The sequence below is a fragment of the Nematostella vectensis genome, chromosome 14 (assembly GCF_932526225.1).
Source record: "Nematostella vectensis chromosome 14, jaNemVect1.1, whole genome shotgun sequence".
Taxonomy (NCBI): Eukaryota; Metazoa; Cnidaria; class Anthozoa; order Actiniaria; family Edwardsiidae; genus Nematostella; species Nematostella vectensis.
The window spans coordinates 5,363,757-5,378,965 of NC_064047.1; the positions used below are offsets into that span (position 1 = coordinate 5,363,757).

General features: G+C 40.3%; 2 protein-coding genes across 5 annotated transcripts in view; both read left to right on the top strand.

The window, feature by feature from the left end:
• LOC5504737 (fibulin-1) overlaps positions 1-15,209 on the top strand; it is a 61,345-nt gene that overhangs the window by 12,813 nt on the left and 33,323 nt on the right. For 3 of the 4 annotated variants that reach the window (XM_048721378.1, XM_048721379.1, XM_048721381.1), the window contains exons 8-9: positions 598-720; positions 1,916-2,038. In XM_048721378.1, the coding sequence (XP_048577335.1) occupies positions 598-720; positions 1,916-2,038 (246 nt within the window). Of the gene's footprint in view, positions 1-597; positions 721-1,915; positions 2,039-3,843; positions 3,948-4,283; positions 6,049-15,209 lie in introns of those variants that run through there. The other variant, XM_048721380.1, reaches the window with a different exon arrangement.
• LOC5502869 (recQ-mediated genome instability protein 1-like) lies at positions 6,732-15,000 on the top strand. Its single transcript, XM_048721382.1, has 10 exons — positions 6,732-6,890; positions 8,322-8,462; positions 8,621-8,722; positions 8,865-8,990; positions 9,377-9,513; positions 10,633-11,665; positions 11,928-12,038; positions 12,378-12,419; positions 13,798-13,857; positions 14,305-15,000. Exons 1-10 carry the CDS (start codon positions 6,777-6,779, stop codon positions 14,455-14,457), a joined length of 2,019 nt encoding a protein of 672 aa, XP_048577339.1. The 5' UTR covers positions 6,732-6,776; the 3' UTR covers positions 14,458-15,000.

A 15,209-nucleotide genomic window follows, 5' to 3' on the forward strand; every position in this document is an offset into this window, starting at 1 on the left:
GGGGTCTGGTTGGCAAAACGTCCTTGTCTAATGCTTCTCAGGGCTCAGAGTCGAATGTGCTTCTCTGATTCCCTCGAATCGTCTCTACTGATTATTTTCTTATACTTTTTGGAAATATTGAGTGGGGAGGGGGCACGTGCATGATATTATAACCTATGATCACTGTTCTATACAAAATTAAACCACTGAGTTATAAGCATTTCCGAAGTTGCAGCTTTCTTTTTATTATCTTTTTGGTAGTAGGCCTATTTTATTTTTGTATGTTTTTTATTTTTGTATGTCTCAGAAAAATGTGCTGTTTTAGATATTCCCGCCAAATCAGAAAACGATGCCCCCGATTTAATCACTTTTTTCACGTCCTGAAAAATGAACATTATTAGATTTTTGATAGCTTAACTGTGCTTGTTTTTGCTAGATTGTTACAGCGAAAGGTCACAAGAACTTTAAATTCCAGGCCCTGTCTTACAACTTAAGCGCATTTGATCATAACTCTGGATGTTATTTGCGCTAAAAGTTATTAAATATTATCATCATCATCATTATCATCATTATTATTAACTTCGCTTTTAAATACCCATGTACTTTATTTATCTATAGATACCAATGAATGTGTAGATGGATCTCACACTTGCTCAATCAATGCTGCGTGCACCAATACCGTTGGGTCGTTCACGTGCGCCTGCAACGCGGGATATACTGGAAATGGGCACACATGCCAGGGTTAGTGTCAATGCAAAAAGTCCTATTGAAAACGGGAAAGCACGGCAATAGACATTTCATGCTTAACGAACACTTTGATAAAATCACTATATAACAAGCAAGAAAAAACATTCAATTCCAAAAAAAGCTCAATTCAGATTAGCTTGACCTTTCTAAACTATTATACAATACTTTAAACTCACAAGGTTGACAATTTACCGTTATATTTTAGCAAATTGAGAACTACCGACATTTAGCAGCATAGTGTAAGTGGCACTAGAATTACGATTTTATAGTGTACAGAGACAACAGAAAACATTCAATACCGACAACAAAGCTCACCTCAGATTGGCTTGCCCTTTCTCAACAAATATAGAATAATTTGAACTCTGTAGGCCGAGAATTTACTTGGTTATTTGAATAAATTGAAAACAGTCGGGCATTCAGTCCATTTTGGACCTTTACCGACTGTCGGGCATATTTCCACTGCGTTCAATTTTGGCGTGAAAACATTAATTGGCTATAGAAAAAGTTCGCGCCTGTTTCTTTTCCATTAGCATGAAATCGTATAAACATAAGGATAAAGCAATCAAGTAACTGTCAAATTTAAGGGGTCTGGGTGGCAAAACGTCCTTGTCTAATGCTTCTTAGGGCTCAGAGTCGAATGTGCTTCTCTGATTCCCTCGAATCGTCTCTACTGATTATTTTCTTATACTTTTTGGAAATACTGAGTGGGGAGGGGGCACGTGCATGATATTATAACCTATGATCACTGTTCTATACAAAATTAAACCACTGAGTTATAAGTATTTCCGAAGTTGCAGCTTTCTTTTTATTATTTTTTTTGGTAGTAGGCCTATTTTATTTTTGTATGTTTCTTATTTTTGTATGTCTCAGAAAAATGTGCTGTTTTAGATATTCCCGCAAAATCAGAAAAGGATGCCCCGATTCAATCACTTTTTTCACGTCCTGAAAAATGAACATTATTAGATTTTTGATAGCTTAACTGTGCTTGTTTTTGCTAGATTGTTACAGCGAAAGGTCACAAGAACTTTAAATTCCAGGCCCTGTCTTACAACTTAAGCGCATTTGATCCTAACCCTGGATGTTATTTGCGCTAAAAGATATTAAATATCATCATCATCATCATTATCTTCATTATCATCATTATTATTAACTTCGCTTTTAAATACCCATGTACTTTATTTATCTATAGATACCAATGAATGTGCAGATGGATCTCACACGTGCTCAATCAATGCTGCGTGCACCAATACCGTTGGGTCGTTCACGTGCGCCTGCAACGCGGGATATACTGGAAATGGGCACACATGCCAGGGTTAGTGTCAATGCAAAAAGTCCTATTGAAAACGGGAAAGCACGGCAATAGACATTCCACGCTTAACGAACACTTTGATAAAATCACTATATTACAAGCAAGAAAAAACATTCAATTCCAAAAAAAAAAGCTCAATTCAGATTAGCTTGACCTTTCTAAACTATTATATACTACTTTAAACTCACAAGGTTGACAATTTACCGTGATATTTTAGCAAATTGAAAGCTACCGACATTTAGCAGCATAGTGGCACTAGAATTACGGTTTTATATTGTCCAGAGACAACAGAAAACATTCAATACCGACAACAAAGCTCACCTTAGATTGGCTTGCCCTTTCTCAACAAATATAGAATAATTTGAACTCTGTAGGCCGAGAATTTACTTGGTTATTTGAATAAATTGAAAACTTTCGGGCATTTAGTCCATTTTGGACCTTTGGACGACTGTCGGGCATATTTCCACTGCGTTCAATTTTGGCGTGAAAACATTAATTGGCTATAGAAAAAGTTCGCGGCTGTTTCTTTTACATTGGCATGAAATCGTATAACGTAGAATGTGCTTCTTTGATTCCCTGCTACGTGGCTCGAGGCTCGATATAGCACATAACACGTAGCAGGCCTCGAATGATTGGAAACATTGGGGCCACGTCCCTACTGATTATTTTCTTATACATTTTGGAAATTTTGAGGGGGGAGGGGGCACGTGCTCTAGTGACCCCCCTGCTACGGCCCTGTAGCACTATAACTGTCTTTGCAGTACTCACGAGTCTTATAGTGTCCGAAATCTCATCAATCCTGTCTCGTTACTTGTTTCGTTGAGGTTGTGTTGTTCTTTGAATTATGATTGTTTCTGTTTAACGATCATTCGCTTCTGACAGACAGCCGAGACTTGTGCTTAAGGGGCGGTTAGCGTGAGGATCCCTGCACGTTTCATGTGTTTCAAAATTGGAAATCACGTTTCACGATAAACTGAAGACAAGAATCAATCTTTACTTGGAAATCAAGATTCACAAGCATAGATCACGATTCACGCTGATCGAATTTAGCCATTCACGAATCACTGCCAAGGTAGCAATCACGGATCACGGTTTACAATTTGTCCTTTTCACGATTCACGATAAACACAAAAGGCAGTTCACGTATCACGAAAATAACCGCCCCCTGGTGCTTCTGCCCGGACTTCTTAATCTACGCTCGCAGTTTTGTTCTAGAAAATACTGTGAACAAAGGACACTAGATAAACTTACGACGGAATTAGATCGGTTTATGGAATTGAATAATTATATTAAGAGGGGAATAACGTAGGTAGTTTTCTGAATTTTCATTTAATAGTCTTCTTTCGTGTGCAGGAGGATTTGTTTATGTGCAAATTTCGCTATTTATTCGCCTAGTTATCACTAGATACGTATGAATGCAGTAAAGTTGAATTCTCGTACACACGGTAATGGTTTCCTTTCATGAATCCGAGCTCCGCGCTAGGCCGGGAACGCCACAGATGTATATGATAAATCACAGCCTCAGATCTTCCGCACGCCTGCAATCAAGCGCTTCTATTCATTTTATTTTTATATCTGTTATATTTCCTGTAGTGGCTTCGGATTTGAACACTTTTAAGAACTTTAACGAGGCGTTATACAAAACGTGATAGCACGAGGGACGAGCGAGAGCACGAGCGAGTCTCAACCAAGGCGAGGGCTTATGGCTAAAATAATAGCAGCTGACAACAGGATTTGAAATGTCCTGAAGTAAACTATTACATTCACTCTGATAAAGCTTTGCTGATATGAGAATTTCTTTTCTACAGCTAAGTACATCAGTATCAGTATAACGTCAAGGGGACTGGATGACCCATACTTTCAGTGGGGGAACTCGATCATGGTGAACAATGTCAATCTAGGGCCTGTGCCTGTAAGCAATGATTTCTTGATATGAACTATTTTACTTTTTGATCCGAGCTTATTTGTTTGTTTTGCTTTTTTTTTCTAAGGCGATTGGGCAGGTAACCCCCCTATACGTAATTGTCATAGAATTCCCCTTACCTCCATAATTTCTCGTCCTGCTTTTTTTTGCTTGATTTGCTCTTCATATCAAGGGGAACTGCAATAACAGCAATCCGGTCTAAAATGCCCTCACTATTTTTCTAAGTATCGCAGGATTGCTATTATGGGCAACATGACGGGACTCTTCATAGGGGCCCAGTAGGCAAGGTTGAGTCTTCTAATATCCTCGCTTGTTTCGTTTCAGTCACGAGGACACAATATTGTGGCCCTCTATCCAACGGGCGCGCTTCATTCTTCAAGATCTTTTGATACATACGGACATTCAGGTTCCGGCAACAATATGGCTAACTACCTTAATTCACTACCTAATAACATGATCGTTCTCGTCTCAGTCCTTGATTCTGGCGAAACGTATGGAGGTCCCGCGGCCTCTGCTCTCGCAAGTGTGGGTGCTGTAGAACCAGTGCTCCCCCTTGGGTATCGGGAGTCTTGGGCACTGATTGGCTACAAAGGGGGGAGTAAGCCATGGATTAAACAAGCGAGAAAAACAAGATATAATGGCCCCGCTGTCATATCAGCATACATCCAAGAGGTGCACCCGTGAGCAAGTCCACGATTTACAAAGAAACTGCTTACTTAGGGGCCGACCACTGCACACTAACACGGATTCGATTGAATCCGTATACTAAATTGATAGCTTTAGGCCTTCTGTCCACACTAACACGCGCGCTGGATCCAGCGAATCCGGATACTTTTAGAAAGGCCGTCGAAAGTGAATCAAAACGAATCCGTATACTTCGTAGTGTCCGTAGTGTGGACGGTCGAATCCGTATCGAAATGAAAACGATGGCGTCATATCGCAGTCGCGCGCTGCTTTAAGCATGCGCATATAATAAAAATGACGTCACCCTGTATCTGCGTTTTCAAACGTTTGAATCCGTGTTAGTGTGGACGGCTGGATCCAGGCGAACACGATGCGAAAACGATAGTGTGGATGCGAATCAAGTGATGCGTTTTCGGCGAAACGAATCCGGATTTTTTTGAATCCGTGTTGACGACTCCTTAGACTCACTGCTTACTTAGAATCACGAGAGACTTGGTCGAGCTCACCCACCTACCAAACCGGGGAGCCAGTATTCAAAAGCCAGTGCTGTAGCAGGCCTCAGAAAATTGGAAGAAGGGGGAGATGGCACGATACCCCCCTGGGGGGGGGGGGGTACTCAGTCTTTGTTTGGGTTTAGGGGTGCCGCTGGGGGTTTTGAAACCTGACCCTGTCTAGGACAACACCCTCAATTTTAGGACCCTGTTAGCAAGTGAGAGGAAGCAAGGCAATCAGATCGGCGGCGGGATCAGTGGTTACGAATTTTAGCAAGGCAACGAAATCGGTGCCCTGTTTAGCACAGCCTTGCTTGAAATTATGTATCCTATTCATGACAGAGAGGCCTGAAATACATACCCTGTTCAGGACAGAGAGGCCCGAAATGTTAACCCTGTTTTGGACAGAGAGGTCAAAAATCATACCCTGTCCAGCGCCACGTCCCCGTATAGCCCATATCATGCCCCCCCCCTCCCCGCCGGCACGATACCGAAACATCGAGAAAATATTTGGGTGTACAGCCACACTACTTTTTTAATTCCTTGTAATTTTTTATTGGGGCCCGCACCCCCTTGCGGCCCTAAAAGCACAAGACAAGCTCCACTATTGTATGGTTTAACTTATATTAACTCTTGGTCTGAAATGTCGGTTTTTTAAAGGTAAAATTTAATACTTCCGGGGAAAATAAGCAAACCAGATCAAACATAACGATATAACTGTTTGTATGGCTTTCTGGCTGAAGGGATGCCAGAACAAGAGATAGCAAGAAGGCAGGACAAAACTTTCTGTCTGAAGAAATTCCTAGAGCCAGAGATAGCAGGAAAGCAGTTATAGATTCATATAACCTTTTTTGTATTTTCAGTGTATTTTAATCTTCAAAAATAAAATAGCATGTCACAAAACTGCTACAATATTTGGATTTGTTTAATTCTTTTTAAATAATGCTTTCCTATGGCAAAACGTACACTATGTGGTTGAGATTCCGTGCTCAGCATTATTAACGTCAAGAGGACTGGACGATCCACACTTTCAGTGGGGGGACTTAATCTTGGTCAACATCGTCGATCAAACGGCGAATGTAAGCAATGATTTTTTGGTATTAAATAGTAACGTACAATTTCTTTGTAAAAGTAAAAAAGCAAACAACTTGAACCGTAACTTCGCGAAATAAACACACTTTTCTCTTCGCTAATAGAAGTGAATGTGCCAAGAAAATGTCGGCGAAATTAAAGTATTTAAATCCCGCGAGATATTGGAAGGAATTGGTGGTGAAAGGGCGTAGTTGCTGTTATTTTTTCTTGTTGTTGCTGTTGTCAGTTTGCTCTTTTTTGGTGGGGGAGGGGGGTAGGGGCTCCGGTTTCATCTTGACGGCCAAATGTGCGCCCTAATGCCCCAGGCTCTTTTAATTTGACCGTGAGCAACAGGTAACCCAAACAATCAAGACTATCTTATTCTTGTCCCAATAAAAAGTGCCTATGTGATTTTTATCATGTTGCAGATAAGTTGTATATTATTGACAATCAATATACCGGCTCATCCCATATACGCAGAGGGAAATTATATAAGAACTCGCACCTTTTATATTATAGCCCTCACACATTCAATGCCCCATAATGCATTGCAGCCAGATAGAAATCCAAAATGGCGGCAAATTCAGCTCGAAATACTTTGCTGTGGTTGAGAGAAAACTACCACGCGAATGTACGTCAGGGCTGGCTTGATGAATGCATAGACTTCATCAAAAGAACAAATAGTGTAAGTGTATTCATTGGATAAGTTCAAGGTCTCTGTGTAATGGAATTTACGCTTGTCTTGTGGTAATGTATCAACCTAACAAGATGGTCTATCACAACAGCAAGGTTCATGTTGATAAACACTGAAGACGTGGTATAGTTTTTTGCACTTTAATAACAAAACGTCAAACTTCAAGAGAATGCTTATATAAATACTATTTGATGAGTGTTCTTACGAACGCCTTCGTTGTAGCGTGTAGCAGGAGAAATCGAAAATAGAAAACCCCCTAGGGGGGGGGGGGGGTGAATAGGGGTCGGTAAATCCGCCGATTTGCTACATTTTCGGGGCAAATCCGTGGATCCGCAGATATTTTTAGATCCGCATGGTTTGACAGATAAACAATAGCATCGATTAAAATTCATTTCAAATCCTACATTGGATCGTCAAAACCAGCCAAAATTCAAAATCCGCGCCCAAATTGTCAACAGGTCCGTGATCCACCATATTTCCAAAATCCGCCAATCCGCTGAAATAATCATCAAAATCCGTAATCCGTGATCATTTCGAGGCCGAATCCTCCGATCCGCGAACCTATTCACCCCCCCCCCCCTAGCCCTATGGTCCCGGGAAAGGGTGGGAAATTTGATTTTAACCCTCCAAATTTCAAAATTTATCCAGGAAGGTTTCAGTGTTTAAAACCTTCAGTGTTTCAGTGTTTGAAATTATCTTTTAGCCTTTTTACCAATAGGGTGAACAGATTTAGTCACAAGGATGGGCTTTGACAACACAAAAAGTACACCTTCGTTCCCTGTTCAGCCGAGCGTAACTAATTGTCCAATGGCCTCAGTCAAGGAGGCAAATGGCTGCTTACTTGTTTAAAAAAAGGCTAGCGGCCAGGGAAAATAGTTTAGCTCTGATATTTTGCCACATATCGAATGTAAGTGTACCCTGGCATAGGTCTACGAGATAAAAATGTTTCGGTTTTTGTATTTTCCTTGTGAATTTCAAAAGTATTTGAGTGCTACCGAAAATGAAACCTTCAACCTTGTCTCTTTCCTTAGTAGGGTGAGTGAAGCTGTATATTTCGCAAAGAAAACTGCCCCAAATCGTTATTAGACATACATTTGACAACAACAAGACGTGTTCTAAGTTATAAGGCAATTCTATTGGCAAAATTTCACAAAAACTCACCACTACAATCCACTTGTTTTACCTCTAATACGAACAGCCGATTCCAAGCTATGAACAAGCTTCAAAACTATTGTCTGGGCTACCTGTGGTTCTAGTGTATGGTGGAACCCACTCCCAGGGGATGTGGGGCTCAGTAGAGTTTATTTCTTTAAAGTGTATATTTTATCACTCCTTAATCAAAACAGGTTCCACCATGTATTGGTTTATACTCAAGGTACCTCTTTCCAATATTGCGGTGCTAATAATTCCTTCCTGTTTTAGGGTCGTTCTATTACTCAGCACCAGTTAAATCAGCTGGTATATGACAAATTCTTATTAGCTGACTTACAAGAAATTGGTGAGGCAAGTTTACCCCAAATCAAGGATGAGGTTATGATGGTAGAAGGAACTTATTGCTTGCAGGTGAAGCCTATTCAATAAATATATACTGTCACACGCTTTAGGGCCAATAAATTGTTTATTACTAGCTAGTTTGGCTCTGGAAATCCATCTTGTATTGTTTGAGGTTGCCTCGTTTAGCTGAGCGCAAACCCTTTGAAACTGTAGAATTTGTTTTGCAGATTAATTCTGTTATAAATGTTGGACAATCAGCGTATTCACAAATCATGAAAATTAAAGGAAAAGATGACCCTGAAAGCCATTTGGACAAGAAACATACCAATGTAAGTTTTGTTTCATTCAACTGCCATATGTATTCAACTGGTTATATACCCATTGATTCCTCAACTAGCCTGTACCGGGCATGTATGGACAAGCCAAAAAATTGTTGTCCTTCTATGACTATGATTTTTGTTGCCTTTTCAGTGGGAACCAAAGGTGAAGGCAAGTCGGATGTTGTTTTTTCAGCTTTCTGATGGTGGGCAGCAAATTCAGGCGATGGAATATCAGCCAATACCTACCTTGCAGGCATTGACACCTCCTGGAACCAAAGTATGTTTACAAAGGGACATGTCAGTGAAATGTTTCAAATATGCTTGACTCACACAAATGAGACAGAGAATCCCTTACTGCGTTTATAAAAAAATCCCCTGAAAAGGCCAAAGTCTTCGAGGTATGAATTTCAATATCACAGCATTCAGTGAGACTAATTTTACCAGGCCCATAGCCAGTACAACTACGAGGTAGGACGAGCTACCTCGTAGAGAAAAAGGTCCACTTAATGGTTAAAGGACCCCCCCCCCTGCTCAAAATCCTGGCTACGGGCCTATTTAAACATTTAGTGTACATATTAAAAAAGGGGAAATCTGTCCAGAATGTGAGAAATGTCCATTGTATGGAAGCCATAGAAATATTTTTTGAATTCTGAAATATCTTAGGTTATCATCCAAGGGCCGATTGCCTGTAGGCTGGGCGTGTTACTTCTGACCAGACAATGTCTTGTACGCATTTTGGGTGGATCCACAGAAAGCCTAGTGGAGACCAACTCAACATGGAATTTACTTCACAGCAGCATGTAAGCACTTTAGAATAAAAATTACAGACAAGCCCCAGCCCTAACCTTTTTTGAAAAGAATAATCGTTTTATATATCATATTTTCTCAGTTAATAATTTTACTGGTTGCACCTCCTACTAAAACCGGCAACTTTGTTGTTAAATTTAGATTGCATGTATTACCCTTGTTCTATTCTGATGGTCTAACATCTTATTCTGTGTACATGTGCAGGCCCGTACCCAGGATTTTTATTGGGGGATGCAAAATCTGAAAAAGTGGACCTAATTTTTCCGGGGGGGGGGAGGGGTACCATACCCTTTGCAGTATCTTCATGGGACGTTTATTGTCGGATTTAGCTACATACCAGAGTGATCTATCTTATGCTTTATAGTTTTGTCTACAAATAGCACGTCTATTGAGAACCAAAAGTGGACCTTGTGTTCGCACCCCCCGCACCCCCTGCACCCCACCTGGGTACGGGCCTGATGTGTGTTAATGTGGTGCATGCAAGAAACATATTCCTCAAGTGTCTTGTTTACTATGAAAAGAGAACTGATCTATAATATCTATAATATTTAAAGGCACTCTGTCAGCTACTAGTATTGTCATCCTAGCAAAATACAAAGTATGATAAAGCATTAATATCTGTCTGCTAAATTGCTTACTGCAGTCATGTACCATTGGCTGGGGGGAGGGGGGTAGGGGGTGCAGTCATAGGTACTATTTTAAGATTCCTAGAAATGACCCACTTTTTGGCTGCCAGGGTGCCTGCTCACCCCCTGTGTATGCGTCTGTACTGTATGTAGAAATAAAACACAACTTTATTTATTTATTGCATAATTTCTATTAGACTTAGTCAATGAAGTATAAAACTTTGATTTTAGATGATTATTTCCTTACTTTTTCACAATATGGCTATGAGTTTTGAATTAAATTATAACAAAGACGTGGCTTACAATGGATATTTATTACCCATTTTGAATACCTGTTGTTATGTCTCTAAAACATCAGTGTGAGTACATTGCGGGCCTTGTTCTGCTGGGCTCAGTAGGATAGTAAAACATTCGTCTCGCAAGTTAGGCACAGTCTTAAACTTGAGGCAAAATTTTAATATTTCACTGGTTTCTTTATAATTGCAGAGGGCAAGAACCGCCAGAACCTCCAGCAGTTGTACAAATACTTGAAGATGAGGCAGAGAGCTCATCTTCCAAACCATTAAACAAGAACACTCAAAATGTGTCTATGCAGTCATCAACAAGAAACACCTTTTGTAAAAGTACTGCAAGAAGTTGTCAGAATTTCTTTGAAAACAAACATCAAATGATCACACCTGGTGTAGACTCTAGTATTCGTGCAAACCTTAGAGTTACTGGAAAAATTCCAGGAAATGAAAGGGTGAATAATAACTGGCCAAACACAAGGACATCTATTGGAAAAAGTAAACTGCAGACAACACACTGCAAAAGCCTTCAGAGATGCGATTCCTGGGGAGAAAGAACTGATTATTTTGATGATGATGATAATGAGTTATTAGACGAGGACCTATTTTCTGATGACATAGAAGAGAATTTGGATTTTGATCAATTGGATCAACTTGAGAAAGGAGCTCTACCAATAAGGAATTCTGCATCAGAGAACATTGCAAGTCTTCACCTTCAAGAACTTCAGGATGTGTTTGAGAATATTGATGATCAAGATTTGGATGATTTCGAATTAGATAATACAAATAATGGAAGCATTATACTGTGTGAGAAAACCATTAAGAGAAAAGAAGATAATTCAAGAGTTTGTAGCTTTGGAGTGGACACTGGAATTACTGATTATTCATCGAAGGGAAAATTCCCTATGAAACAAAGGGTTAATACGGAAGATGAAATTTCTGAGCAGGTCTGTAAAAAGCAAAGGCAAGCTTATGCCCCCCCTTTTGGAAACAGTATCAATCCAAAATCAGAAAAACATCCAACTTTTGGAAAAGATAGACAAGGGGTGTTGGAAGGTATGGAGGTGATTGATGTTGATCATCCTGTAATAAAACCCAATGATCAAATAACAAAACTGGACAAGATGGAAAGTATGGGACGTTCTTATTCACTTGAGTCTCTGCCATTTACCTATCTCAAGACTGTGGAGCAGCATCTGCCATTTCAGGAGGATATCACCATCAGGATAAAGGTTTGTGCTCTTGATAAATTCCAACAGAATATCAAGCAATTTCCATCTGTAGGCAACATACATTTTACTGAGACTGCAGCAATAGTTTTTCTGTTTAAAAACATGATTATGTCAGTAATAATGTTTGTTGTTCATATTGAAATATCTGTATTTGAAGCTGCTAAAATGGATTTTGAATTTTATTTTTGAATTCTGTTTTTCTGAATCACTTTTCATTGCATATCATGATAATACCATCTTGAATCTTGCTAACATTTTCCAGGCTTATGTCTCCACCCTTGTAAACCATTCCCAAACACCAGGAACTGGTTGGTGCGTCACTGTCAAGGTGAATGATGGGACAGCAGCGATGGACATGGATCTGGGAGCTGAGGTAAGGCCCGATTTTTATGTCGCACTGCTTCCATGCCGAATCTGATCCCCAATTCATATGTCGCAATCCTTCTATGGCGAATGTAAGGTCAGATTCGTATGGTGCAATGCTTCCATGCCGAATGTAAGGTCAGATTCGTATGGTGCAATGCTTCCATGCCGAATGTAAGGTCAGGTTCGTACTAATAAAAATAAAAAATAACACACAAATAATGTAATTTGTGTGTTATTTTTATTGTCTTCTGACGAATCACAAGCAAGAATTCAGACACTGAGATTTGTTGAGACACGTTCCTTGTTGGCCGTTACAGCATTTTGAAATAATTTTGTTTCTTGTCAGGTACTGACAGAGCTTCTTCAGATGCCCGTTGAGAGTTTTCAGGTAAAATATTCTCTTAAGAATTATCTACCACATTTGCTACAATTAATGGAACGCAATAACATTCGTGTGTGTTTTAAGGATACAAGTCCTCGTGAATTTGTTACGTCTTTCTCGGTCTAATTGACCTTTATTATATGGCAACAACCACTTCCGGTGGAATGGCGCACTTTGATTGGCTGTTGAGCGGTCCGGATCCTCCTGTAACGACCGCGGTCGTTACTTGCTTAAGCTTACTTATCTTATTTTATTATTTTCCTCAATATAATTTCCATTTTTGTTTACCTTTCTTCAGTTGCTTCTGAGAGTTTCGCTGATGTTTGTGAAGATTTTGTTCGCAATGACCATTCAGTGAAATCCAGTTTGTATTTCCACACAATGCTTTTAATCATTCACAAATGCAGAACTTCTAATTAAAGACATCCTCTGAATTTTTACCAGCAATTTTGTAAAATAATTTAGTCCCAATTGATCGTCGCTTTCCACTCGAATTGATCGTACAGATGTTTCTTTCACTTGAATTCTCCTTAGACAGTAAGATATATTCATTAAAATACTTCCTGCATGCGGGAAATTGTCATAACACAGGGAGTTTGAAGACGATTTTCCGTAAAGACAACTAATCTAAAGGTAATAACATAAAAGAAATGATGTTTTCATGTAAAAGGTCGGTAAAATCGGCGTAAAAAGCAATTTTCGATGGTCATTTTACAAATCGACTCGTTATTTCGAACTTTGGAGTTGAGCACTCGTGGCTTGATTCTTCTTTCACTTCAGCACTTTTCCTTCTCGGCCTGCAGCCTCGGTCTGTAAAAAAGCCCGCGGGCTGAGATTTCTCAGAACGGACCTCGCGCTCGGTTAATCAGTAGTATGTATTCCATCGTTAATTAACCAAGTAGCATATTATGTCTGATGGACCTTATAGAACTAATAAATGAATAATAATAATAATTAGTAATAATTAGTCTAATTAATAATAATACATAATTTTATATCTGGTTGACCGGATAGAACCCCATCCAATTGATTGCAGTTGTGCGGTCCATTACCATATCGTTACATCAAGTTTTCACCGTGAATAATGAGAATTCAGAAATCTGCACAAAGGCATTCCAGTCTGTTCGTCCGCATACTCGCAGAAAACGCGACTGGATAGGACGTCTTACAGGGCCGTAGCAGGGGTGGGGCACTGGGGGCATGTGTCCCCCCCCCCAATATTTTCAAAAACTATAAGGAAATGACTAAGTATAGGCGCAGGGGATTGCTGTGCCCCAAATATTTTTTGTTTCTGTATTGTACCCCCCGCCCCCACCCTCAATCTTACTTGGTCTGCTAAGGCTTTGCTTTAGTTCGTGCACTTATCCATTTATCCCTCTTTTAGAACCTGATGCAGGAAGCGAAAAAATCACCAGACACTGAACTTCGACGCTCGCTACAACAGGTAGTAATTGGTATCTATCCTCGTTGACTAGTACGAGCCCTTACTGTTGATAATTATTGCACTAGATCGCCCTGAAAAGTCAAAATTTCTGGGTAAACATGATGCCCGACACTATAACCATATACGAAATCTAAAAATGAAGTCTGAAGACCTCATGTAAATTTTATCTGAATGACCCATATTTTGTTCATTAAGTATTTTGTTTTGTTACTGATAAAGGGAGGGGTGTTTATAACCTGCTAGCCGACTCTCCAAGTGTGTTAATTTGGAAATTCCTGTTTTGGGGGTCTCGGGATTCCTGTGACGAGCAAAAGAGCTCTCCTCCCTTTCCCCCTCCCCCCGCTCTTTATTTTTTGCGCCACGGAGATCCTGAACAACGAAAACACACAGGAGAGCCGGCTCGCAGGCTAGGGTGTGTATTGACTATTTTCTTATCTGTGCTTGTAGCACACGGAGCAATTCCAGAGGAACCTGAGCATGGTCACGTGTTTAATGGACGTATCATTTGTATGCACTCGCCCCAGGCCTGTACTAATCCGACTGCGTCAGCCCTCACGTGATGATGTCAAGATGCTCATGTCCAGGATTAGAACCACGTGATACCACTCATTTCCCCGATAAGAATCACGTGACACTGCTCGTTTTATTCTTTTGATCTGATCTGGAATTCTTTTTTTTTTTCAGTCGAATAATTAGGATTTAGAGACTGGCGGTGCCCAGTCATGAATATTTTTCAATATGAAAAGACCGCCTTTTGGTGGGGTAAGAGTGTGTTGGTGTGGTAGGGGGTACATGTGGTCCCTAACCCCACCCCTAACCACGCCTCTACCCCTGTAATGCAAATGTGCACTGAAGGATAAGTGCACTGAATGGGTCCTGGCGAGTACGCCTTTTTTCCGTGTGAGAGTCGACCATTTTGGGTTTTACTCAAGCAAAAAAAGCTTGATACTCTTGACGAGTATCGAATTAGTTGAGAAATATTTGCTTGAGCAATGGAGCACAGGTGAATAGAGCCCTTGTTGTCTCAATTCTCTGTGCGACATGGTTGCAACAATGAAGACAGGAATTTGTCATGTCAGGAACGAGATTATTAAAAGCCGCATTGTCACCGCCTCGTACCCAGGCGTCTCAAGTCTTTAAAAACACGTGAAAGATATACTAGTGAGCACAATGAGTCATGGGAAGGTTTAGCGCTGGTGCAAAGGACCAAGGGAAGGTTCGTTCTACCCAAGCACCCCTGCGCGCTTAGTCCAGTAACGCTAGTAAGCGCCTGGGTACGAGGCAGGCATTGTCACCAGTTTACTCTCGGAGGTCCGACGGAAACCTCAACCGTTAAAAAAGAATCTATTATA